Genomic DNA, 27,894 nt, shown 5'->3' with positions numbered 1-27,894 from the left:
TCGTGAGTAAAATGAATGTGTGAGTTGTTTCACATGGACGCAGGAAGGGCTCTGCTCACGATCTGGACAAAACGACGGAATATCGCGTGCAGGGCAGCAGCGGTAAGCGGTAAGTCCGGGCCGATGCACGCGTTGCGCTTCTCTAACGCGGGGTTATTATGGTTGTTTTTTATTTATATGTAATTGTGGTTGTTGTATCCATACCCGGCTTTACTCCCCATCACATATCGCATCGAGCACTCACAAAGACTCCGCCATGTGGAATAACAGTCTCACACCTAATCTCGAGGAAATAATAATAATAATAATAATAATAGTAATAGTAATAATAATAATTATTATAATTATTATAAGAATGATGATGATGATACATGTTTGATATGCATTACACAAACTGAATCAGCAATAGCATTTATTATGCATATATTGGGTTGAGCTCTAAAATCAAATGTTTCCTATCTTCTATCTGTTTCTGAACGGGTTTCCTCCATGTCCTCCAGTTTCCTCCCCCAAAAAAAACATTGCCTGTGGGTGGATGTGTTACATTTAGCTGTATCAAATTAGTAACCTAGTAACCAGTGTAAGGATGTTTCCAATGACGGAAACTTCAAAGCAGTTTTCCTAGTCGCTTTTGGATAAGCGTCTGCCAAATGCCTTGATGTAAATGTAGTTGTGTGTGTGTGTGTGTGTGTGTGTCCTCCATCCAAGGTGTCCTCCTTATATCGTGTTCCCAGGATAGGCTTTGAATCCCATACACCTATTAAAGGAACATAAAATAAATAATAAATCCATTTAATGGCTTAGTGATGGGTTTCTCGTCTGCCATGTGGAAAACCCAGGTTCGATTTTCACCCAATGATCAAACCTCAGCCACTGGTTGCAGTGCCCAGATAAAATGTGAGGGTTGCGTCGGGAAGGGCATCCGTAAAACGTAAAACCTGTGCCAGCGGATCGGATTGTCTGCTATGGGAACCCCTTGACTGGGAGCAGCTAAAAGACCAACAACAACAGTTTACTTATACAAGCATTAGGGTTAAAGGATAGGGGTAAGGGTCTTGCGGTATACATCGGGCGACTTATACTCCTGGATACCTGTTGTTTCTGTCGTATTTAGTTACTGTACAGGGTCGGGTTGCCAGCTTGGGTTGACGCCCTTTGAATCTGAGCATATGCTCAAGGGTCCAACAGTGGCAGTGTGGTGGCATCAGGGCTCCAACCAGGGACCTACTGATCAGCAGTCCAACAGCTTAACCACCAAGCTACTGCTGCCCATATATATAAGAATTAGGCAGATTAATCACAACATATCCGCTCACTGGCACTATAAAGACTTTAATCTTTGTTTTGCCCTTTGAAGAAGGAAAAAAAACTCTATTACAACATGTTTACTTATTAAAGCATGTTTCAAACAGAATCTCTTCAGGAAGCTAAATAGTTTTCACAGAACCAATCAGAAGCCTGGTAGTTACTCGGTACATATCACTGTATTCCCTTTGAATCTAGTGCACTTATAAAGAAAGTGAGTCAGTATTTGGGATTTGGCCAGAAGCGAAAAAAAAACAAAACGTTAACTGGCCACATCTGTGAGTTTTAATTGTCTAGGGCTGTCTTTATTCCTTTAGGACTGAGTCACTGACTGGCTACTAATTAGCACCCCTATGTAGGGTGCAGAGTACTTTTACTCTTCTTTCATGTAGTGCATGCACAGCACAGTATACAGTATATAGCTGCAACAGCCAAATTTCCATATGTTGCTTTTAATAATAAATTAAAGTACATACACTCTAGGAAAAAAAGATTAAAATCTCAGCCATAAGGGTTTTTAGTTTGTTTGTTAAATTTTCTATATAGAACAGTACGGCAGTGTTCACTGTCCCGCTCCATGTAGAGCCATTTATAAATCTAGGAACCTTTTATTAGTATAAGGCGTATTGTATTTTATATCCATGATGTGTAGTACAGGGTGGGGGAAATATAGGGGTAGATTGCTATAATTTCATATACTATCTAGTGCACTTCTACATTGAATACGTATCTGAGCCCTGAAATTGCTTTTATATTGAAGTTGCAGTGTAGCAATGTGTTAAAGTGTATAGAGGCTATACAGGATTGTAGTGAGTGGATCCTTACTATAAATGTACCCATGTACAAACTATTGAAGGTAGTAATCAGTTACGGTCAGGTGCACAAAATATGTGAAAATGCTGTTGTGAGACTCTACAGATTTGCAAAATGCAAAACATTAGGACATAAAGTAGAGGAAAGGAATAAATAGGATGAAAATGATTGTGCAAATATAATTGTATGTACACCGATCAGCCATAACTTAGAAACCACCCAGGTTTCAGACTTGTTTGTCTGGTGCATCGCATGGGTGCTCAATCAGATACTGGAAAGCATCTGGAGAGTTTGAAGGCTAGATCAACAACCTCAAACCTTTTGCCTACTGGGCCCCATGCACTTGATGTTCTCATACATTTCTGTCATGGCCAGTGTTGAAGTTTTTCGATGATTTATGCTGCATTGGCAAGATGAAGAAAGATGGCAGAGGAAGGAAACCTTGAGAGGAACCAGGCTCAACAGGGGTCGCATCCTTATTTGGGTGATATCAGATAGCAGGGATAGAGCCCCAGTCATACTGTGTGCTAGAAGTTCAGTACAACAGGAGAGGTGTTTTAGTTAATATGAAGTCCAATATTGCTGGTGGTAGCTTCCAAAAATGTTTGTGGGATCTACAGTTCTGAACTGTTGAGCGACTGCAGTCGCAAGCCATCAGAGAACAGCTGTCTGAATCAGCCTAGGCCAGGACGGTCTTCGTTGGTCAAATGGAACCGTCCCCAGATGCATCCCGAGCAGACCACACAGGGCCATACTTAGTAGAGAACCGGAGGCCTCCATGAGACGAGATCTCCAACCAGAAGAAGGACACTAGGGTGCGTAAAACAGGTCTGGAGGGAAGAGTACTGGTGTATAATTGATAATCAATGGTGTTCAACTCACCTTGCGGCTGCGTTAGTGGCTGAGCTGTGTATGACTGTATCTAGGTCGGTTAAATGCATATCCTTACTGATAACACTGGAATATGTCCAGCCATAGTATGTGAACAAATGGTTTGCTGAGTGAAATCTTTTCCAGTGATGCAGTAAGGAGTGTTTAATACCCACAGCACAACATTTTAAAGTGGTATATGTGAACTAAGCATTTGGATCATGACTTACTTCGCATGCACATACCAAATGCTTTGGGTTGGCAATCATGTGGGAGGTTTGTTTAGTACAGCAAAGGATTTGCTCTCACTAGGAGCTCGTGGCCCACCATCATTTAAAAGTCCTTCGAGCAGCAATCCCATGTGTGGTAAAAAAAAAATAAAAAAAAAAGAACAGTGGGTTCTCAGGACTGAGAATTTGACAGAGCTGTCCCCAAGAGGCTCCCAAAGCCTCAAATAAATACTTGCACATGACCCCGTGTCCCCATGCCACAAGGAGCCATTTGTGCTCTCCCAGTGACGTCCAGCAAGTCTTGAGATGTCAATCGACGGTTCTAATTGCGGTCAGTGCTTGGCGATGGGGCTCCCTCCAATAAATAAATAGTCATTTTAAAAAAGATTCCTTGACTACTTCTGGTAATTATGTTGTACCAGGGAGAGTGTTGTGCCCTGTATTGCCCTGTATTTTTAGTCTTCTGTATGTAGCACTCAATGAGAACTAAAGCTTTAACTTTACAAAAACAGAAGGCTTTAAAACCAGAAAGAAGAGGAACTACATTGCTAGCAACTATAATCAAGAAGATGCTGATGTGGATACTGTACATAGAGGAAACGGGACAGGTGAGCACAATTCTATGATTCAATTCAGGATGTTAGTCATGACGTATAACTGAATATTTTTTTAACAAGGAACCTTCAAGTCTTTGGTGCAATAATTAAAAAATAAAACTTGAACAGGTTCAACCGTCCTGCCTGAGTATTAAACTACCTAATGACCAAGTTTTATGCCTATAGTACCTATTGTTTGTTTTTTTACAAACGATTTTATGGGAAAGGAACTAAATAAACCCTGCAGAAAACTTTGAGCTTGGGACTTTGATTATGCAGAACACATGGCTTGTTGGAGCCATGATCAGACTGCCTGTTTCAGGTCTGAAATGCTGGCCTCCCAGGAACTTTTTTAAAGGTCCAATCATGTGGAAGTCGCTTAGAGTGAGGTCAAGACTGTATGGGGGATGTTACAACAACTCCACGATGAGATCCTGGAATGTGGTGTTAGTTAATAAGTGTGTGTACACAGTTCCTACAGATGTGTTTCTTCTGCAAGTTGGCGGCATCGATTTTATTTTCAAGAATCAGGAGTTCCACTCACTGAACGTTCACGGGAATGACTACACTGGGCTCCGAGCAGCCTCGACCAGGATCGGCATTTATGGATTTTTAAAATGTTTGCACCGTTCAATGTTTTACTGAGCCTGATCACTTTACTCTACTGTTCAGTTTTACACCTTCATTTCATCCGTTTGAAAAGCTTTTTATTTTCGCTGGTTTTGGTAGTGGTTAGGAAAAAGAGACGCTGGTGAGCTACAGTATAACGTTAATGAGAACAGAAACTAGCTTGTTGTTCCACAACATTAAATATAACTCTAAGTGGATGGAAAGTTGAGTTTGTAAAAATTTGAGTTAGTTACTTTGTACTGTATAGTTTTGATGTACTGTATATTTTTAGTTGGGAAAATTACAGTTAGGGGTGCGGTTAGCTCTAGTAGCTTTACTTATACTCGAATCTATCTTTATTCATATAAAATTCTTCCGCGCTCTCTTTTTAGAAAAGAGATTCGGTTGTTTTTATGCATTTGCCTGTAAATGGGTTCATCTTCAGCTGTTTAGTTGTAGCTGGACTCTAATGATGCAAATCTGCCCTAGCCTGAAGAAAGGATTTGGGCTTTCCGTCCGCTTCTCTCGTGTGTGATTCTTATCGTCCTTTTGCGAAACGAGTGTAAATAAACAGCGAGCCGTTGGCAGCTTTGAAGCTCGGGCCAAGATCGATGGCCATCACAAAGCGCCTGACCCCGAGCAGTCACGAAATCAGCCGCAGATAAACAGCCATTAGCCACACACTTTGTGGAAGGCTGCGGGTTTTGTAGCAGTTTACTGTAAAATACGATTCATCGTTCTGGAAAACGCCCTTACAGCGCGATGTTGAAACAGTCCGTAATTTTTGTTCTTGTCAGAGCAACGTTCTTGTCAGCTTAATTGTAACTCATTTCTAGTAACTGTAGTATGTACAGCATATTTACCAATTTGATTTCTAATTGTGCTTGAGTCATTTCTGACGCATAATGCTAATGTCTTGTAATGCTTAAATACTCTTCTAGGGCTTGAATCATCAACATGCCATTAAATATACATCAATAAGACATCAATAAGAGAACATTTCATTGTCTTCATCCAAAACATGGAAAAAATGCAACACGTATGTCACTTTCACACCACCATAGCTTTGATGTCATGTGTACCATGTGATGTCATCCATCCATCTAGGAACCTCTGTAGATCAAATAGGGACAGTGGAGGCCAATGGTGACCCATTTTTACCATCAGGGTAGGACTTATGGTCACCATTCCCACGCTCATACACACACTTCGGGCAATTTGGGAACGCCAGTTAGCCTAATGTGCATATCTTTGGACTGTGGGTTGAGTACCAGGAGAAAACCCACCAAGCATGGGGAGAACATGCGAACTCCATGCACGCAGGTACAGTGTGTACACTGATGTAAATAAATGATATATAATAGCATTTTAAAAGTAAAATTTTTCTAAGACAAAAAGTGCATGACTGTTTCCTGAACTTCTATGGGTTTTTTTTTTTTTTTTTTTCAATTTGAGCATCAACTGCAGACATTCCACCCTGCAAAAACTCATTTTGTAAAGTTCCTCCTCACCATCAGGAACCAGAACCCTTTGTGTTCTGAATGGTTGCCCGAGTGCTTACTAAGGGCAGGTTGTGCTTGGCATTTAAAGATGCACCCCTTTGCTTTTGTTATCTTTTTTGTGAGCCTTTCTTTCTTTTTGTTGTTGTTGAAAAGAAGTGTAAAATACCTGAGCAGACTTCTCTGTGATTGTTCTCACCAATTCTTTTGTGTTCCCTAAAAGATAATAAAGCATATGGAATACAACTGGCGATGGCGATAGCTCACTGGTTAAGGTGTGGACTACTGATGGGAAGGTTCCAGGTTCAAACCCCATGTCCACCAAGCTGTCCCTGTTGGGCCCTTAAGCAAGGCCCTTAACCCTCAACTACTTAGATGTATAATGAAATAAAAATGTAAGCTGCTCTAGATAGGGGTGTCCGTCAAATGTTGTATATGTATACTGGACTAATGGAGAGAATGCAAAGCCCTTGCCTGCTAAGAAAAGTGCTTCCCTTAGCACAAATGAGAGATGAATCACAATGCAAGTGTGCTCTTTCTCTCTTGCTCTCTCTCTCTCTCAAAAAAACAAACAATTTCCCGGATATCATGTATGATTGCGGATGTCTTAGAGTTGCTATAAATAGGCGGGAGTCTCCCGGAACTTGGGAGAGAGGTGGAAGGTCTGCAACTGTAAGCTTAAGGTTAAAAAAGGGTCTGACATTTGGGGACGTTTAAGGTTGCGGATCAATCCTTTTAAAGAAGCCTGTTTAGTTCTTTTAGTCATTTAACATTGGCGTGACGTGTTCTAATAAAAGCCGTGGTGCCTACTGAGTAAAGGAAGCTAACCTGCGTGAACTGGGCTGTGAAAAATGAAAATATTGAAAATAATCAACTTCAGGGTGGGAACAGGAACTCGCACCAGTCCACATCGCATTACATTATTTCCCGTAACAGCGTGTCCCAAAAATCACAAACACATGCCATGCACATTTCATACTTACTGACACAGTGGTTATGTTTAAAAGTCAGGCCTGGAATTTAAGTGAAAGGGAGCAGTCTCCGCGACATCTCGAGAAGGAAAGATAATATATGCCAAGTTCATGCTTGGAACTGTCTGACCTTTTCCGGCTCTTCGGAGACGAGACCTTTCCGCCCGTTGCCTTAGAGAAGGAATGAGGGGTTTTGGAGGGAAAAGCCTGTCTGTGGTTCGCGTTTCCACTTTGTGGGAGGTTGGAAGGGAAATCCTGAATCGCAGGGGGATTTTTTGCATGGGGCATGCAAGCATTTCCCTCCAGTGAGAGTTTTGAGATTTCGCGCTGCCCGGGGTCAATTAAATATGACTCGGTTTGACCTCCATCTGAGTTCCTGAGGAGAAGAATGAGGAACGCTTCCTCCGTGTTGTAGATCTCTAATTGAAGACAGACGCGGCTAAAGGGAAAAAAGCGATTATAGGACGAGACAGGAGTTGTAAGGTGAGACCTCATTTGGGAAAATGTTTTAAAAGAGGAAAAACTGCAAACATGGTTTTTTTTTTTTTTTTTTTCCCCTTCACAAGCCTGAAGGTCCAGCTGTGAGTCTCAGACAGGAAACCCTATGACATCAGAAAAACATCAGCTTGTCTTTTGAGAAGTTCCAGCTGCAAAAGCAGGGAATGTACCATGCGACAAAAAAAACAATGAGAATGCAGTCTTTTTTTTTTTTTTACTTCTAGTATCACAACGCAATACAGTTCTTTATCATTTTCTAATATACAGTAGTATGCTGTTGTTTCTATGGAAACCATTAGCCTTGACTAGATTTGGAATATCAATACTTATTATAAAACTATTAATGAAGGGATTTTAAAAAAAACTGCGAATGTGTGTATCCTGCGATGGATTGGCACCCCGTCCAGGTTGTACCCCGCCTCGTCTCCTAGGGGTAGGCTCCAGCCCCCCCGCCATGACCCTGTATACCGCATAAAGCGCTATAGATGATGAATGCTGTTGTATAGGAAAAATCGAAAACTTTAGACATGCTGTTATTGGAAATGAACCAACACTGAGCGTGATTTCCTATAACGTTATACCACAAAGTCTTTTATTCCTTACTTTGTGTATACTTTATGAAAGTGTGATGAAACATACTCATATATTATATCTCTATAAGCTCTTACACTTGTATATAATAGCTTTAATCCTTGATTCTAATTTATTGATACCACTCTTTAAAATTTGGTAAAAGATTAGCATGCGTATATGTGTGTGTGTGTGTGTGTGTGTGTGTGTGTGTATAAATGCTTGTGAGACAGGATAAAGGATTTCCTGTGTTGTGTTCCCCATCACTGCTCTGCCTAATTTGGACATTCCTGGACTTTCTGAAATCTGCAAGAGTTGTTGCTTTACAGTTCGATCCCGCTCTCGCGGTTCACAGAGAGGACAAACCGTTCAGCACGGGCAGAGTGTAACGACAACGCCATTGATGTTCGCGTCGTCTGTCAGAGAGGGACGCACCTGTTCCGCTGACATCCTGTGTTGAACTTTACAGCTGAGCAATCTTGCAGTGAAACACAAAAACAGAAAGATATTAACATCAGCTGGTCCCGGGCTCGGGGCTGTCTCAGCGCTGTCTCTGCGCTGCGCCGCGGCCGAAGGCTCCACTCAGGGTGGATAAGGTAGGCGTCAGGCACTTAATGACAGCTTGGAAATTGTACATAGAGCTCATAATTAGTTGTTTAGGGATTGGTAGATTTTTTACTTTGAGGAGGCTGGATTGTGCCTGAAGGTCTTGTTTCTGTATCTCAGAGCTTTTAGAGCAGTTTTGTCGAATGCATGGGCACCGATCTGTACGTATATATTTGTAGCGTTTATGACGTTCGACTCCGCGCTAAGCTGATAAAACTTGACATTTTTGAAAATGTATTTATGTTGTTACGTTTTGGAATAAGATCATCTCCAACAATTTAAGTGAAAGTATGTTTTTACGTATAGAGCTTTTTTTCGATATGTTGTATATACAGTCAGTCCCCTACATACGAACATTCGACTTACGGACTTTTGAAGATACAAACAAGCGTTCCCGCATGATCGGTCGCGGCGTGCATACAGTTTGCATCCCAGGATGTCTGAAAGCAAGCGCCGATAAAGCCGGTACTGCTTGGAAGATCAAAGCAATAACAATAGAGATGAAAGTGAAAATAATTGAGAGAATAAAGCGAGGTCTAAAGAAGACAGCCGTGTTGGCACCTATGGAAGTTAACTGCTCCTGAAAGCAGAAGCAATACCGAGAACCCTACAACCACAACGATCTCTTTCACTAAAGGCGAAATCATCCCATGAGTGAATTCCTAATCATCTGTCTCGCGTGCCAACAGTAAAGAAGAAGGGCTGCGGTTTCACTGGTTGGTGAAACGGACTTATTGTTTTCTGACTACTGCTTGGTGCTTACTGTTGTTTGTGGGGGGAAATATTAGCTTACTTTTCCATCGAGATATGGCGTGATTTTGTAGTAAATACAGTAATACTGGCATCCCTGCATGTACATAGATGAAAGACATAAGATAAAATGCTGCTGATATTTATGTGCCATTACTGTATGTGCAGCAGAGCTCATTAGAACGGTATTTTTTTTATTATGCATTATGGAAATACATTTACAGAAGGCTCAAAGCACGGTACGGTGATGAGACTCTTGGCAGAGGTGGCTTGGAGCCCATTGCAGTCGTTCCCGTGGACAGTCAACAAGTGAAACACCTGATCCTTGCAAAAACGATTTGCTGTAGAAATTCATCTGCCGGAAGTTATTGCCACATCCCCCATACAGTCCTGACCTTATTTCAAGCCATTTCCGTTATAGGAGTTCCTGGGAGGCCAGGGTTTCAGACATGAAGCAGGCAGTCTGCTCATGGCTCCGGTTTACTGAAAAAACTTTCTACCTTAATGGTATCCAAGCACTAGTGAAAGTCTGGGATAAGTGCATTAGTGTAGCAGGAGTAGTGGAAAGAGTCTCCAGTGTCAGCACTTTGTAACTGGCCGACTGGAAAGTCATAAGAATGAAATCGTTTTCTGGTAGCAATGCTAAGAATTTTTAATTAATGGTATTTTAAATATTGTTCATTATTGTTAGCCACTTACTGAAACCGCTGGTTGATGTTGCACCCTTTTTCAAGCTGCATATACAGTGTGTGTGTGTGTGTGTGTGTGTGTGTGTTTCTGAGTGCTTCCTGTTTTGCTGATGCGGTTCCTCCTCAGCTGTGACTCTTGTGTTAGCGAAGCCGAGTGATCGCTGAGGAATTTTGCTGCAGGGGCCACGGCCATGTGACACACACACACACACTCTCACACCTCATGTGGCCTTTTCCTTCAACTGGGCTGGGTCACTCTACTGGATGTTACACCCTGGTGTTTTCACTTGAGCATTTCAGCCTTCTAGTAATAAGTTAAATTGATTTTCCACACTGGTTATGTGTTCATTTTTTATTTGTGTATACAGACTCGCAGGAGTATATATATGTATATATATATGTAGGTATATATAGGTATACATGTATCCCTATATACAGAATCGCGGGGTGCTTGGAGCCTATCCCAGGAGACTTACCTATTGGGCTACACCCTGGCGGGGGTACACTCTTGATAGGGTGCTAATCCATATGTATACTGTATGTTATGCCAATCCATATGTTGGTGGAAGGTCAACCATGTACTGTAGTTCTAACAGTTTGTACCTGTTACCTTGTTTACCAGTTTGACTCGAATTCTACCTTACTCTTAAGTGAGTCACTTTAAATAAAGCAGTCATCAAAAGATGATTAGGAAAGTGCAGTGGTGGCTCAAGCAGCATTCCCTCTGTTAGGAACTTGGGCAAAGGCCTTAACCCTCTGGCTACATACTGTAAATACCCAGCCAATAGAGATGCCAGGGCAAGCTCAGTTTCTGTGCCAGTCCTGGAGAAACCATTGGATTGCTGCATAAAACCTGTGCCAATAACTTGCAGATCTGATGTCGTGACCCTAAGAAAAAAAAACAATACTTAAGTTGTATACACTATCATCAGTTCAATCGTAAGTTGAAATAAAATAGTATCATATTATAATGATTTTGATCAAGATTTTACCTTTTATCGCATTTAACATTCATTACTTTTCACCGTGTTATAAATGCGTTCCATGGGGATTTGGTATACATAAAATGTTATTATTATTATTATTATAAAATAAAAAGCAAAATGCTTATTCAAGGTTATAAATCTGGTCCCCTGGACATACCATTAATAAAAAAAATGCACATAACCTTTTAAAGGACAATTTGAAGATGTGTATCAAGTGAAAGTACACTTTACTTCCTTGCATTTCCCTCGTGACTGACTTTCGTCTCGCCCAGACTATTTTTAAAACATAAATTACACACTAGTTTAAGCGTTTTATTGTTTTATTGGAATCGTGCATCAAGTTTCGGATGAACCGGTTCTTCTGAGAACGTTTACAGTTTGTGCTTTCTTTATTAAAAAGAGATTTGTTTTGAGACAAAAACAAACTCGTACTTTTATTTTTATAATTTGACTAACAAAAATTGGAAATGAAATGCGAGGCGAAATTGGAGAGGTCCCAACATCACCCTTGTGCTTACCAGAGGTCATTTACAAATTTGTCACATATGCATTACTGTGCGGTGAAATGCTTTCCGTTATATACCTAAGATTAGAAAAATGGGGTCAGGGCACAGGGTCAGCCATGATATCGATTGAGGGCCTTGTTCAAGGGCCCAACAGTGACAGCATGGTGGAGCTTGGGCTTGAACCACCAACCTTTTGTTCAGTAACCCACCGCCTTGAACATGTCTAATACTGATATAATGCACATCTAAATCTCACTAAATGTTTTTTTGTCTTTGAGTGTGCAAACATTTGGACTCTCCCCACATAAGTAAGCCTACTTCACATGCATACGAGTAACCTGGGAAATTTCACATGGAGCTCAATTCCATCGCAGCCGTGAAAACTGACACGTACACAGACGTCACATGCGTGCTGTTAGTAATTTCATGCCTTTGAAATTCCAGCGGGGCCCTTAATTACGCCAGAGCGCAGGAAGGATTACAGGGGGAGCCGCAACAGATTCACACCCCGCAGGGGCAAAAACAAAAACCATGCAGGTGCTACAAAGCGTTAAGCGCTCAGGTTGATGATTTTCCTTTAACGGCACATCCTGTAATAATTTATTTCAAATACCACAACAATTATTTTCTTTAAAGAAGATACTTTTATCACTGACTCAATACACATACAGAGCTCTGACACTGGAGACTCCTTCCAACAATGCTTAAATGTTTCGTCATGAAAAACACATTTTTAAATCTGTTTAAGCCTGTCTAAATGGTTACTATAGAAACTATTAAAACACCATGTTAATGTAAACCTGTGATTTGTCTTGCAGCTGGAGATATAACGACACCGCCTCTGCTATAGAAAAGCAATCAGAGTTCAGAATTCAACATAAAATACAATAGCGTACTTGAGGCTGACTTTTATTATGTGTATTTATTTGACCATAATAAGAGCCTTGAAGGTTAATTATGGATTTTGCATTGCATCAAATGCTGGTTAGTCTAGCGCAAGACAGACAGACTTGAAAACAAACTCTGGATCTCAGAAAGGCAGCTGCCTAACCTATTTTTAAATCCCAGGTGGCCTAGATGGAGTGTCAAGTCCGCAAAACTCATTATAGGAAAGTGTGTGTTTGTGTGTGTGTGTGTGTGTGTGTGTGTGTGTGTATAATTACCGTAATCATTTAGAGCTCACAGTGCTTGTTGACAGCCACCTCTGTGGTCATTGCGAAATATCACGTTATAGTATAAGAGCTCTTGTTCAGGTTAAACTTGTTTTATGGCTATGTCCAGACACTGCTAAAGGAAAATGTTTTTGCTGAAGATGAAGCAGAAGCGCAGTATAAATAAAGAAAGTGGTGGTGCTGTCACTGGCTTAAATCACTGCAGTCTGATGTCCTTGGAGCTGGAGGCGGATACAAGTGCAGACGAGGTTTAATCGGTGCAATAATAATAATAATAAGAAGAAGAAGAAGAAGGATGAATAAAACAACACTAGGAACACGAACAAGAACAGGATGCACTAGGTACATGTCATGAGAAAATGACAAGCACAAGAGTGCAACAAGAGAGAGAGAGAGAGAGAGAGAATTTAAAAGTACTATATGGACAAAAGTATTTGTCCAAACCTGTTAATTATTGAATTTAGGTGTTTCAATCAATCCCCAGTAAAGGGCAATTTTAATGCTTCATCGTTATACCAAGATATCTTGGACAGTCCTATGCTTCCAACAGTTTGGAAAAGACCCTTTTCTTTTCCAACATGACTGTCTCCCAGTGCACAAACCAAGGACTATAACGATGGTTTGATAAGTTTGTTGTGGAAGAACTTGACTGGCCCTAACACAGAGCCCTGACCTCTACCCCATCGAGCACCTTTGGGATGAACTGGAAAGAGATTACCTTAGAGTGCCTGACCATATTCTGAGCTCTACAGAATGAATGGACATGTATCCACATCTCCAATGTCATTGCAGGTTTGGTCAAATACTTTTGTCCATAGAGTGTACAGGGATTGATGGCTAACATTGTCCGGAGACACTGTCTGTGGACATTTCGGATCTGAATACATGTTACACTTACAATTTATTGCGCTTCCATGTGGACTCGCTGTGCTGCTGCTGAATTCACCGCTTGGAGATACGGTCTGCACTGCTTGCCAGCAGAGATGTTAGATAATCCTTGGGTGAACTAGCAGCTGGTGGGATTGTTCTGGACAAGAATGTACAAACTGTGTGTTTAAAAAAAAAAAAAAAAAAAAGTACGTATGCACGTAGACAGAGCAGGAGCGTCTACTGGTAGTGGGTTTCAGGATCGAGAACTGCTACGTGCCGAAGGGGTCGACTTTTTGGCACAGATTAGAGACTCATTGGGTGAAAATAGCAACTCGACCTACAGTATTGGCAGGTCAGGAATGACATAGCTTCGTGCTAACATGCTGCTAACAGAGATCAGCGAAGGAGCGCATGCTACCTTACGTGTGAGGAGGTATTTTTCACTTTTCAGGAGGCTTGTTACTCATCGTCGCTTCATTGCCAGGGTTTTGTACGGTGTTCTGCTCTTTATCGGTCATGTGTTTGTACTCTGGTTTATTTTTAAGCATCAGTCTCTGATAGTCTCCGAGGCCCATGGAAGCTCTTAAGGTCATCAGTGCAAATATTTACTTGTTAGTTTGCTCTTATGGGAAAAGGTTGGGTAATTGTTCTGTAGAAGAGGACATGTAGTGCCTATCACTTAAAAATTCTGATTTGACAACGTTGCCCCAAAAAAGGAGGGAAAAAAAAAACACATAGTTACAATATATACCTGGAGCTTGGATTGCTTTCCTGAAGTCGTGTTTTACCAGAGACGATGTACCCAATTAACCTCGTCCTGGTCTCAGGTTGCTGCAGATGCTATTTGATGTTTACTTTTGTTTTCCAGGCAACCACAGTGCACTACTGCGCGTCCTTCGAAGAAATAACATCACCTCAGGACGTTTCTCGCTTAGCTTCGCGCTTAATATCGATAATCGAAGCTAATAAGATTTATTAGAAAAGGGAAGGATTCAAACATACTGTTGAAACGTACCGCAACAAAATTTGTGCCGTGTTGACAAAAAAAAAAAAAAAAAAAAAAATTTAAGATTAGCTCGGTCACTTTGCAGTGAAAGACTTATAGCCTTTCAAGCCTTCGAGCTTCCTTTTAAACTTTCCTCAAAGGACCTCATTAGGAGTTTTGCCTTCCGTCTCAAGATAGAAGGTTGTATTCCCAAACTGGAGTCCCCGGCGTTTCACTGATTTCAAACTAAAGCTTTGTTTTTTTATGTAATATTTTTTTTTCGACTGCTCTGAGGAACGCAAGTGTCTCATTAGTCGTCTATATTCCTCTCGTTTTATGATGGGCACAAAGACTCTCCGCCACACTGAATACAAACAAATATAGGAAATGTTCTAAAAGAGAGGAAATGAAGATAAATGTGGTATTTTTTTTTTTTAAGTTTCGGAGTATTCGGTAGCTACTGTATGATCTGCATCTGAATAAAACTTGCTGGCAGAACGGATGCAAAAAAATTCATATAAATATGCCAAAAAAAGTGACAGTTTTCATCATTTTCTTATAGAAGGTTTGGCAGAAAGCTTTTCCATTGAATTTTTTTTTTTTACAGTTTAGATCGTACGCCAACTACAAACTCTGTATTTTCTGCCTCCTCCTTCGTATTTTATATATACTGTATTTTAAGGAAATTTTATGCTTGTCTCGTGTAACATTGTATTTTTATTTCTTCATTGTCCCATATTCTTGCCTCTTTAATTAACTTTATTTTATTTTATTTTTGTACTTTAGTTCTGTTTTGAATAAGTATTTGCCAAGGTATTTTACAATGTATACACTGATCAGCCATAACATTATGCACCCACCTAATATTGAGAAGGTCCCCCAGTTGCAACCAAAACAGTGATGCACTATGTTTTGACACCTTTTTATCAGAACCAACAATCACCTTTTCCCCAGTTTAATCTATAGTGGCGCTTCTATTGGTTCAGGCTACATGGCCCAGCATTTACTCCCCATATCTTTGGTTGACTTTTGGTATGTTCTGACCAATGCAGACCAGGAACATCCCACAAGAGCTGCAGTTTTGGAGACGTCTAGCCATCACTCATTGGTCCTTCTCAAAGTAGCTACATTACAATTTAATATCTCGTTACAAATGTGGCAGAAAGTGGGTGGGATATACTGTATTAGTCATCAAGTGAACCTTTTTTTCCTGAAGTTGATGTGTTAGAAGCAGAAAAAAATGGGCAAGCGTAAGGATTTGAGTGACTTTGATCTGACAAGGGCCAGATTGTGATGTCTAGACGACTAGATCGGAGCAACATCAAAACTGCAGCTCTTGTGGGATGTTCCAGTTCTGCAGTGGTCAGGACAAACCAAAAGTGGTCCAAGGAAGGAAGGAAAACTGGTGAACTGGCGACAGGGTCATTGGTGGCCAAGGCTCACCGATGCACATGGGGAGTGAAGGCTGCCTCGTGTAGTCCAATCCAATACGAGCGTTGATTGTTGATTAAATTGATGAAAAGATTAATGCTGGTTGTGATAGAAATGTGTCAGAACACACGGTGCATCATTGTTTTGGTGGCAAAAGTGCGGATCTACTCTACTGGTTATAATATTACATCCAGTTTGATGCGTTCAGTTTAATCTTAACGTCAAATACAACTTAAATTAAATCCAATGACTAATTTCTGTCCTTGCTGTTTCATATTTTGACATCGACATTAAAATCTCTCTCTCTCTCTCTGCAGTTCCAATGGTGCCTTGCTTTGATGCTGTTCTTGCAGAGGCCTTGCTCTTCCTGCTGCACTCAGCATCAGCACATTAGACCCGTCAGACGATGATCTGTGCTGAACCCGATGACCTCCAGTGATCTTTGAACACGACTCCTCACACACCTCTTAGCCGATGGGGTGATTTCAAACTTCCTGCCAAAAGAAAGCCGGCATAAGGGCTTCGTTGTAGCAAAGAATTGATTCCCAGATGTACTGATCGGGTCGTGTTTTATTATAATTGGAAACATAAAAAAAAAAAAAAAAAGAAACTAAAATATAGACAACAAGTAAGACAGAAGCTGGACGATCCAAGCGCTTATTCAAGTGTTGTGTCAAGTTCGTGAAGACGAAGCGGCATGGCGCGGATGAACAGACCGGCACCGGTGGAGGTGTGCTACAAGAACATGAGGTTCCTCATCACGCACAATCCCACCAACTCCACCCTCAACAGCTTCAAAGAGGTAACATGCTTTACTTCGTTCTTCGCTCTTGTCTTTATCGCTTTGTCTGATTTTTTGAGAAGAAACTGTATCTAACAGGGTTCACTTTATATACTACATATTATTTATTCCCTAGCGAGAAGTAAGCAGAGTCACATGACCCTATTTATTTAAACAGTGTGTCCAGAACTGGAGAGGGCTCTATATCGTGTGTATAGTTTTGGGTCTCTCGTGTATGGGAAATATTCACGTAGGTCACGTTGCATACAGCATACTGTGCATACACACACTCACGTTTTTTTAACTGCACATTGACTCGGATGCTTTATAAGAAAACCCATTAAGCCACTGTTGCTACGGAGACATGGAGACAAGCCTTGTGTAAAATGTGATGCATTGTGTGTTGGCTGATGATGAGCATGTACAGAGGTAGAAACAGATATACACACACACACATTCTGTACAAACTTCTAAGGGTTTTCTGTGTCACTTTTACTATTTTTGACTGTCTGCCTGACTTTCTTTGTTTAGTTCCAGTACTGTGCAAAAGTTCTAGGCAGGTGTGGAAACAAATAAAGCTTTCAAAAATAGAAGTGGTAATAGTGGTCAAATCTGTATTTGGTGTGGCCACCCTTTGCCCTCAAAACAGCATAAATTCTTCTAGGTATGTTTGCACACAGTCGGCAGGCAGGTTGTTCCAAACACCTTGGGGAATTACCCACAGATCTCCTGTGGATGTAGACTACCTCAAAGCATTTTGCTGATGTTGAGATCAGGGCTCTCTGGGGGTCCAAATCATCCCTTCCAGGACCCAGTCAGACACCTCCCTGATGATGCTGCGTGACGGACAAGTATCTGCATATGTTTATTAGCATTGAGGACAGCACTAATCCTTGAAAACCAAAATCTCCAACTCCATTAGCACCAAACTTGCAATGTCCATGCCTTCACTCATTATTGTAACCGCTTTCCAGCCCCTGAGCAAACAACCTGCCTTCTGCCACAGCTAGATTTTACAGATTTTGACTCATCTGTCCAGAGCAACTGCTGTCACTATTCTGCACCTCGGCTCCTATAGTTTTGTGCATAGTTGTGTCGTTTAACCTTATATGGAGGTAGGGCTTTTGTGCCACAGTCATTCTATGGGAGACTACTCCTGACCAGACTTCTCCAGACTGTAGATGGGTATACCTGGGTCTCGCTGGTTTCCGCCAGTGATGATGCTATTGGACTTCATCTGATATTGAAGTACCCATGATGCATTATTAGGTTTCCTTGGCTGATGACTGCATCAATATTGCTTGAAACGGCTTGAACCACCAGTCTGCTTTGGAATCTTGGCTTGGGAGAGACCTGGAAGAGATGTTGCTGATGCAGTATCTTGTTGCTGTGCCCAGTCCTGCCATGGTGTGTGACCTGTGACACGCAATTGTCTCCCACAGCCTCACCTTAGTAGCAGAGTTTGGCTGTTCCTCACCGAGTTCTGGAGACCCCTTTAAGAGGAGCACCCAAAAGACCAACAACAATATCTCAACCTACGTTTGAGGGTCATTAGCACCTGCTTGGTTATTCATACATATTTATTTGAAAGCATTCTTAGCTTACAGCATTTCTTTACACCTTGCTTAAACTTTTGCTCACTACATTTTGAGTGTGTGTACTGTATATAACAGGGCTTTTTATTAGCAGTCGGCTTGCAGGAAGTGTTCTGAGTGAAATGCCTGGTTCATTTGTGTTTAATTCTGACACTGTGCAGATACACATTATCTACAGTATACACCATATAAACTCTCGCTTACAATGAAAAAAAAAATCACTCCATCTGCTTTATTTACATGAATCTATACTGATGTGTGTGTCTCAGGACTTAAAGAAGTATGGTGCTACAACAGTGGTTCGTGTCTGTGAGGTGACCTACGACAAGACCCCCCTGGAGAAGGACGGCATCACCGTGGTGGTGAGTGTGTTTTACGCTCATGCACACAACAATCAATGCTTAGGTCAGATATTTAATAGTGCCGTCGATTAAAATCGATTAAAACGTTTAATCTAGTTAATCGCAGTCATAATCTTTGATTAATCACGATTAATCGCAATTTTTAAATACTTTCATTATAAACGAAAGAAAGAAATGCATGACAAGCTGGTTAGAGGACACAGTTTATGCAGGTTTATAAGATCCTAAACTTTTACAAATCTCAGATCCATAGATCTGAAAATCAGCAACCTAGAGCCTTAGCCTTACATTAAAATGTAGTAAATTCCAAACCTACATCTTGACATTTTGCCGTTTAGGACGCCTGATGTTTCCTCGGTCATCTTGTTTTCCATAATGCCATTATCTCACAGCTTTGTAATTGCGCTGCAGTTAGGAAAAGCCATTAGTGTCAGTCTTGGTCAGATGATTATTTCGTGTAAAAAAAAAAAAAAAAAAAAAAAGGTAACGCATTAAAATTTCCAGATTAATCACATGCATTAGCATGTTAATACCGACAGCCCTGATGTTAATTTTGTGTTACTCATTGTGTGACCTTTCACCTCCTCATCCACGTCCGATCACGCACGCACTCGCGCAGACACGGAGCTGTCCGCCTCACAGCTTCGACACGTGTTTCTGATTACCGCCGTCAACGTTTTTCCCTTTTGCCATGGCAACGGCCTCCACTTCGGCTCTTTCTGCCTTTTTTTTTTTCCCTCGTTCGCTTTAGTTCTTTTCTCAGACTTCATGAGGAAAAAAAGGCGAGCGTGAATGAGAGCTGTTGCATAACGCTGCTGTTTGGCCCTGACTCAGTCAGAAAGCACCGAGCCGAAGTGTACTGTATAATGCGTACGTCCTAGATACGTGCCTGAAAAATCGATCGGCTCTGGGGCGCGTTTAAAGATTCAGTAAATGAAATCAGTCTCAATATTTAGGATGCAACTGCAGAGATTTATAGTAAATCAGCATGTAATGGGGGTGTGTATTCATCTGTCCTGATGAAGATGAAGAAGGCGTTGACTCAATTAAAATCTGTATGAATGAAGGGGGCGTGTGCACCTGTAGTATAAGATGTGAAAATAAAAAATAAATTAGAAGGGATGAAAACTTCCCTTTGTTGAGTGGTTTGTGTTGATTCAGAAGAGATGGGGGGGGGGGGGGGCGCAAATACTTATGCAAGACAGTGTATATTATAGCTGAATAATATTTTTTAGAGTTTATAAGTACAGTTTACAGGTTGCATGGTTACAGATTTATTACAGTTGGTGTGTGTGTGTGTGTGTGTGTGGTAGAAAGTGATAGAGCTAAGGGATGATTGATTGCGAACCAACTGGGTAAAACCCTGTAATGTGTGTTTACTGCTGTTGTACTCAACGCTGCTGTGAGCTTACACTCAAGAGACCGAAACCTTTTGGAACATCGGGTACCGACCTGCGAAGGCCCTCAAGGGGACAGTCAGTGGTGTTCTAGGTGTGTGTGTGTGTGTGTGTGTGTGTAAATCCTGTGAAGAGTGTGTCAGCTTCGAAGCTGAATACCTGCCTGATTTTAATAAGCTTGAGCGCGCTATTCATTCATGTGAGCTCTTGAATCCCTGATTATGTGCTTATGTGTATATGATTAAGGGTGTGCGTGACAAATAATCTGCTGCCTAATTATACAAGTATGACATGATTGTTTACCCAACAATAAAAGACATCAGTGCAATGCCATCTCACACACACACAGACACGAGGTACCACAAAGGTTGTGTTTCTCTTCAGTCTCTCTTTTTAAGGTGGCGTCATGTCCTTACGATGATGGTGATGGTGGGCATAGAGGTTGGGTGTGTGCCCTATGTGGCCATGCGTGTTTATTTGCATAACTCATTGCCCATGGCAGCTGCACCATGTCGAGTTTCCCAGCATCGTGTGTTTTGCTGTGTGAAGTAGGGGGGGCGGGATTTTATCACGTCTGATTAGTGGACATTTTTAGAATGTTTTCTCAAATGGCGAGTGCTGACTATGATGTTGTCGTCGTGTGTTTTTCTGATGCAGGACTGGCCATTCGATGATGGAGCTCCTCCTCCCTCCAAGGTGGTCGAGGACTGGCTGAGCCTCCTTAGGAGACGCTTCATGGAGGAACCTGGCTGCTGCGTGGCGGTGCACTGTGTCGCAGGACTCGGCAGGTCAGTCCGCATCCAGCTCGTATGCTATACGATGTAAAAATGTGGTTTTGGTTGTGATTGTCAGGAGGTTTTAATAGATTTTCTATAACAGCAGGTTGGATATTATGAGGGGCGGTTATAAAATTCCGGAAGATATTTGACAGATTATGCCTCTGGGAATAAGTATGTTCACAAACATTTCTTCTTGTTTAAAAAAAAAAAAAAACACGGTTCCGCACCATGGACCAGGCTAGAGGGTCAAAACCAAAACGAATCATCATGGAATGCTTACAAAGAGGGTTATGAAACTTGCAGGCGACTTAGGGAACAAAATTCTACCTCATCACCTGGAGTCCATCACCTGGAGTCCATCACCTGGAGTCCATCACCTGGAGTCCATCACCTGGAGTCCATCACCTGGAGTCCATCACCTGGAGTCCATCACCTGGAGTCCATGACGACAAGGTGATCACTGAGGTGGAACTTTTCCTCAAGATCCAAGGCTTCTTTAAAGACGGTCTCCACCAGCTCATCCCTTGTTTGGAGAAGTGTATTGCCTTAGGTTGACGATACGTAGAGAAGGACTGTTCGCCCAAATCACAGATGTATGTTAATGTTCTCATGCTAACACGTTCTTACATGTTTCTAATGTAACAACCTCATTCTCAGGGACTGGTAGGATGGATGTGTCGCATGATCTGAGCCTAATAATAAACAGATTATAAATGGAGTCTCTAGTGTCGGTACTTAACGGTGCTTTTTGTGCTGCCTGTCTGTCTGTGAAGCATAGTTGACACATCGAGCTGATTGTCCCTCGTCCTCATGCTTTTCATTTATTAGCAACTCTAAACAAATTCTAAATCATTCATGGGTTCACCAGAACTCTAATTTGGGAAGCTCTTTTTTCTGAAAAAAGGACCATATTTTGGATATAAACAAAAGGGGACAGTCAAATCTAATTCTAAACCATAGGCAGTGGTGGCTCAAACGGTTAAGGAAGTGATACTGATCGGAAGGTTAGGGGTTCGAGTCCCAGCACTGCCGAATTGCCACTTTTACATTTACATTTGGGCATTTGGCCGACGCTCTTATCCAGAGCGACTTACATTTTTTTTTTATCTCATTACGCATCTGAGTAGTTGAGAGTTAAGGGCCTTGCTCTAGGGCCCAACAGTGGCAACTTGGTGGTTGTGGGGTTTGAACCTGGGATCTTCTTGGGACTTTTGAGCTTTCAAACCCTGTCTGTTCAAGGCGGGGGGCTGGGGGACTGGGATGGGGTGTATGTATCCTGGCTGAAACTGCACTCTGACCCCAGATTCCTTACTTGCATATGTGACCATGACATTTGAATCTTAATCTTACTTCATGAAAATTTGGCCAAACTTGCGGTAGACCATTTTCAGACAGCACTGGAATGCACTAAGTTTTTTGTTTTTTTTTACTTTCTTATGAGTTGTATTTATTTTATTCATTTATTATTTTTTTATTTGCGGCTCTGATTAGACCTAACTTGTTTTGCAACATTAAATGTTACTATAAAAGGACACAAATATCATACTGCATCAGCTATCATTCTTTTATTCACTATAATTAATTGAATTGTTGGCGAATCGCTCCTCAGGAAGTGCTGTTGTAGAAAACCAGTTATCTTTAGCGTAGTTAATAATATCTCTGCTTTATGGTGATCTTAATCACACTGTTACACTGTTGATTAGTTTCCCAGAACAACATGATTCCAGGTGTCTTATTTCTTACTTGTGGCTTAACACCGTCCTTCTGATATGTACTTTAGTCAGAACTTACATTATTTGACATCCTGGTACATTAGTGATGAACATCGGAAGTTTCTTCAAGAAACAAAGCTAATTGTAATTTTTATTTTTTTTAATAGTACTGAATTCCTTTACTGACTCAAAGCAAGACTTAAGGACTTCTAAAGCTCCTGCACACTTCTGTAATATACCCTGCCAAAACACACACACAGACACACACACGGTGTCTACTTAAGTTATAATTAAAGTTAATTTAAAGTTTATTTACACCGAGATTCAATTGCATAGTGTTATATGAAAGCGTGTAGTACACAAACGGTAGAATTGTATTTTTTCTCGAGCTTTAAGTTTACACACGCGCATTGTCTGGTGCCCCCTAATCACCAGCCTCTGTTTTGTTTTTTTGTTTTTTTTACTCTGCCTCAACTCTCAATCTGGAAAAGAATGTGAACTTCGTGCACTCCAGAACATAAACCACTTTTCTCCCATGAGCCTGATTTTCTCCAGCGATCGACCAAAGCGAGGGTTGACGAATCTCCTTGGCCTCGTCCAATTCCTCCTGCGTAGGCGATGCGATGCGATGCGATGCGATGGCCATCCGAAGGCCTGAGCCTGGACGGAGAGCCCGGGCCAAAGTCAACAGGACTTGTGGCACATTTGGTCAGCTGTGACGCTGCTGCAGTATTATTAGAGATGAAGAAAAAGAAGAAACGGGAAAACTTTATTTTTAAAACAGTGTTTACTGTCTATCTGCAAAGTCTGTCTATTTTTTTGCAGAACCTTCGGCATGAGGTTAAAATCCTCAGCGGGGGGTCGAGGAGGATTTTACCGGATCTGACTCAGACATGTGCACGGAATGACACAAGCCCATATGTTGTTTGCCAAATGCTGATTTCTTAAAAATGTGCCTAAAAATAAAAATAAAACATAATGCATTACAAAAAAGTCTCATACGATTAAAATACGTCTTTAGTATTTTGTGCAGAACACAAACATGCGACTGCCAAGCATGCTTTAAAGGTAGCAGTAGCAGTTTGTGCTCCGAAACTGGAACGTTCGCGCGAGTTCCTCCGTAGATAAGGCATATTTATGCTTTACCAGAAGACGTCCAAAACAATGTGTTATAAAAACGGCAGCGGAGCGAGGGAAGCAGAGGGCCTCTCCATGCCGTTTCACGTCTTCGGAGCGGTAAAACCCCCGTCTCTGACGCACGTCTTCCCTCTCCACAGGGAATTGACCTCGATTTTTGAAAGAGAGCCAGTGTTTTCTTGGCCCAGCTTCATTTTCATCTAATTCCAATGCCAAACACTCTGTACAGCACTTGGACATTTCTCTCTCTCTCTCTCTTTCTCTCTCTCTCTCTTTCTCTCTCTGAAAAAGAGAGAAAAAGAAAAAAAAAATAGGCAGACCACATGTGTATACAAAGCGTATACTTTACACAGTGAGGTTTGAGTAATGCGGGAAAATTACTTATAGCAAATCTTCCCAGAAGCCTTTGCATTTCTTAAAAAGTATTTCGTTCCTTAAAGTGAAGTGAAGTAGTTCCTAGAAAACGATTACGTCTGAGTATTTAAGATGCACCGCGTTGATGCTTTTTTCGAAAGGGGTGGATTTAGTTTAGTGCTTCGGTGCATTTACGTTTTTTTCTCTTTGCATTTCTTACACACATCAGTAACATGATTCTCTTTGTTAGAGATAACGTGGATATGAGTGAGTGTGGGAGGTGCTTTCTCTCTCAACTCTCACTTATTCCTCACACACACACTTTAACAGAGCCATCTGTTTGTGCGCGGGCTGTGTGTGTGTCCCGATTTGAATAAGAGTGTGTTTTTTTTTTTTTTTTTTTTTTGCAGGGCTCCGGTTCTGGTGGCTTTGGCTCTCATTGAGTGTGGGATGAAGTATGAAGACGCGATCCAGTTCATCAGACAGTACGTGCTGCTTAGTTCCAGTGTGTTCCAGTACTGCTTTTAATACACACTGCGCTATAGAAATCTCTGTTCTGATTGGTCAAAGGATGTTGATTAGTTTTCTCTGACATTGATGCAAATTCACACATTTATGTTAATGCTGTGCTTATAATGTATTAAATATATATATATATATATATATATATATATAGGGCCGTTCAAGTCCCACCAGTAGTTAAGTCAAAATGAAGTTTTGAGACTTCATTTTGAGAGAGAAGACTTCAAGCATAGTACGGTGATGAGTCACTTAGCCTCAGTAAAACATTCGAACGGTGCAAAGGATTTAAAGAAGGCCAGACGTCTGAGTGACGGTGGATTGGATCCCTTTGCACGCGTTCCCATGAACATCCAGTGGGTGGAATGCTTAATCGTTGAAAAACGACGGATAACTTGTCGCCAGCTTGAGGGAGAGACACATCTGTCTGTAGGGACTGTACACACATTCACCAGCACCACTTGCATATTACAGGAGCTCGTCTGGGAGTTGTTGCCACATCCCCTGCACAGTCCTCACCTCGCTCTAAGACATTTCCACATATTTGGGGCATTAAAGAAGTTCCTGGGAGGCCAGTGTTTCCGAGGTGAAGCAAGCAGTGCGATCTTAATCTACAGTATTTTGATGGTATCTGAGCACTAGTGAGACACTGGGATAAGTGCGTTAGTGTTGCAGTTGATTCTATAGAGAAATAAAGTTTTTATGCTGTTATGCATAAATAAAAAGTCCCGGTTTGATTTGAACATCCTTTGTATTTGTACTGTATATAGGCAGCTCATTTACATAGTCAAGACATAGGCTAATTGTTAAAATGATAATCATAATAATAATTAAAAAAAACAGTCTGTTGGCGGAATTATTACAGCTGCTGTAGCATAAGTGATGGAAGGATTGAACAAAATTACGTACAACTCTAAATGGATCAAAAAATCACACCATCCTTTGATCAATCAGTCGCTCAATCAATATTTTTTTTTTACATATATTATATTATAGTATATCATATTATATTATATTATTTTGTTTATAAACACCAAAGATGCAAATCATTAATTAAATTCCACAGCTGAATATTAATCCATCATACTGTACTGTATATACATAATTAGCCGTGACGAAGTTGCTCACATGAACATCTGCTGTTTTTGTTATATTTGCGTATATAGTTAAACCTGCTTCTGTTGACTAACACGGTTTACTAATCATGCTTTGACAGGAAGCGGCGTGGCGCCATCAACAGCAAACAGCTGACCTATCTGGAGAAGTACAGACCCAAACAGAGACTGCGCTACAAACACTCGCACATCTTCAAAAACAAGTGCTGCATCATGTGACCTGAACCGAACCCCATTTCAAAACCGAACTTCTCAGACCCGGGGTGTTAGCCGCTGAACTGCCGCTTAAACCGAACGCCGCCCCACCACCACCTGTCTGGTCTGATCGAATCTCTGTTGGTGCCTAAACCTCATCGCGATCCAACACTGCCACGCCTCTCTCCGAGAGGTCAAAGTAAGTTCACCACGGGGTCTGGTGCAAGGTGCGCCGAAGGAGGAGGAGGTGACCTTTGACTGATTGATTGACCAGCCGATATGACGCCAAGGGGGAATGAATCATGGGATACTTTTTTTTTTTTTTTGTCTTCTCACTTTTTTCATCATCTGTGAAGTCTCAGGTTCTTTCATTTATTTAGCCATACCGTGTGTCTGCTCAAGTTGACCCGGATACCGCCGCGTGCGATTTTGATGTTGGCGAGTAAGCTCGGCGTAGAAGTGGACTGGGAGGGTGTACAGCGGGCTTCTTTGCGTTATCACGACAGCTTTGCAGCTTCTGTGAGAAAGATGAGGAACAAATAAAGGCTTTTATGAACTCTGCGTTAGAAGCGCGTGTGTGTGAGAGAGATCTTTTTATTATTATTATTATTATTATTATTTTGATCATTTTCTTTTTGTTCATTCTAAATCTTCATCATTATTTCCCCCCCAATAAATCAAACCCAATTGAATGGGAAGTAGTACGATCATTCATCTGGATAAAGATTTGCACGTTGCCATGCCAACATACATACTGATTTCGATGCTGTTATGTTGTACTAAATATCGTCACTTGTTAATCGAATTGGTGCACCAGATCTTATTGTTGTGAGGGACATCTTAAAAGCTTATATGTATGGGTCTGAGGGGAGCGCTCCACCCTAGCGATGATGCCATAATGAATCATGGGACTTTTTCATTCGTTCTTGTTGGCAAGTCACCAATTGGTGTGTCCCCAGATTTGGGGGAGGATCAAGAACACTTCCCCCTTCAGTTATTTATTTATTTTTTTATTGTTCTTGGTATGTGTTCTTAATTATTGGACTGTAACTTGGGTGTTAAAAGATGACCTCAGCCATGGATACAAGACGAAGCACGCATATTGAGAAACACTCTTTGTTTTTCAAGTTTTCTTATCTGACTGTCAGTTCCTGCAGCATTTTTATTGGTGCTGGTGCACATCTCAACTTCGTGTGACACATGGACCCAAGCGTGTATATTCTCCTTCAAGTGCCGAGATTAATCATTTCAGATGTGTTTCAATGTAAAAGATCTTTAAGACGTTTCTAAATCTAAGGTCTTCACACGACTCATGAACTGCTTCAAGTCGCCTTTCTCTCTCTCTCTCTCTCTCTCTCTTTTTGCTTTCGAACACATACCTCCTGCTGTACAGAGATGCTTATGATAATAATAAAGAATGATTATGAATCATACAGTCTTACGTGGTGTAATATGAGATGATCGCATCACCGTGTGTGAGTAAAGACATGACTCATGCACACGCTGGACTTGCCAGCTCATCACTTCAAACCCCTACAGCATCGGGGACGTGAGTGTGTGAAAGTGCTGCCATCTGCCTGGCAAAACACAAAAACGCACACGCGCAAATACACGCTCACGCAGTAGAGCACAGAAGTCCAAACCTGCTGCATAGACTGCATTTATTATCAGTAGTAGTAGTATTAATATTTATTATGATTATTATTAGTATTATTATTTACTGAAATTAGAGTAGATTTTAGTAAAAATTTATTTCTTTTCCATTACCTGTTAAATTAACTGTTAAACCATCAGTACAAACCTTGAAGTGCAAACCAATCTCTTAAATCTTCTAAAATAATTCAAAAGTCACACATGTTGCTTATGAAACTGTATTCACCACCTTCATATTAGTAATGCTGTTTCTAATAAAACCACATTTTGCTCCAGTAATAAGTTATTGATTTCGAGACGTTCCTAGCTTTGCAAATTGTTTAGAAGATATTTTCACCC

At 41.1% G+C, this 27,894-nt stretch overlaps 1 protein-coding gene across 2 annotated transcripts; it reads left to right on the top strand.

Annotated features, from left to right (window-relative positions):
• Positions 1 to 5: 5 nt before the first annotated feature.
• ptp4a3a (protein tyrosine phosphatase 4A3a) lies at positions 6 to 27,333 on the top strand. 2 transcript variants are annotated; one of them, XM_053490339.1, is made up of 6 exons: positions 6 to 109; positions 16,274 to 16,758; positions 18,602 to 18,694; positions 20,749 to 20,879; positions 24,484 to 24,558; positions 25,809 to 27,333. In XM_053490339.1, the coding sequence occupies exons 2-6, from the start codon at positions 16,654 to 16,656 to the stop codon at positions 25,924 to 25,926; spliced, it is 522 nt and encodes a 173-aa protein (XP_053346314.1). In that variant the 5' UTR covers positions 6 to 109; positions 16,274 to 16,653; the 3' UTR covers positions 25,927 to 27,333. The 2 variants fall into 2 exon arrangements, with proteins under 2 accessions (XP_053346314.1, XP_053346315.1); XM_053490340.1 differs by lacking the exon at positions 6 to 109 and adding an exon at positions 8,241 to 8,557.
• Positions 27,334 to 27,894: the final 561 nt, after the last annotated feature.

Source organism: Clarias gariepinus, chromosome 28, assembly GCF_024256425.1.
Source record: "Clarias gariepinus isolate MV-2021 ecotype Netherlands chromosome 28, CGAR_prim_01v2, whole genome shotgun sequence".
In the NCBI taxonomy this organism is placed as follows: Eukaryota; Metazoa; Chordata; class Actinopteri; order Siluriformes; family Clariidae; genus Clarias; species Clarias gariepinus.
This window is presented reverse-complemented; position numbering and strand designations above follow the sequence as displayed.

Excerpts from the sequence above, each read along its gene's own strand:
- ptp4a3a (XM_053490339.1), top strand. The coding sequence starts at position 16,654 with ATGGCGCGGATGAACAGACCGGCACCGGTGGAGGTGTGCTACAAGAAC. Across the intron at positions 16,759-18,601 it reads CCCTCAACAGCTTCAAAGAG|GACTTAAAGAAGTATGGTGC; the intron begins GTAACATGCTTT and ends TGTGTGTCTCAG. Across the intron at positions 24,559-25,808 it reads GCGATCCAGTTCATCAGACA|GAAGCGGCGTGGCGCCATCA; the intron begins GTACGTGCTGCT and ends ATGCTTTGACAG.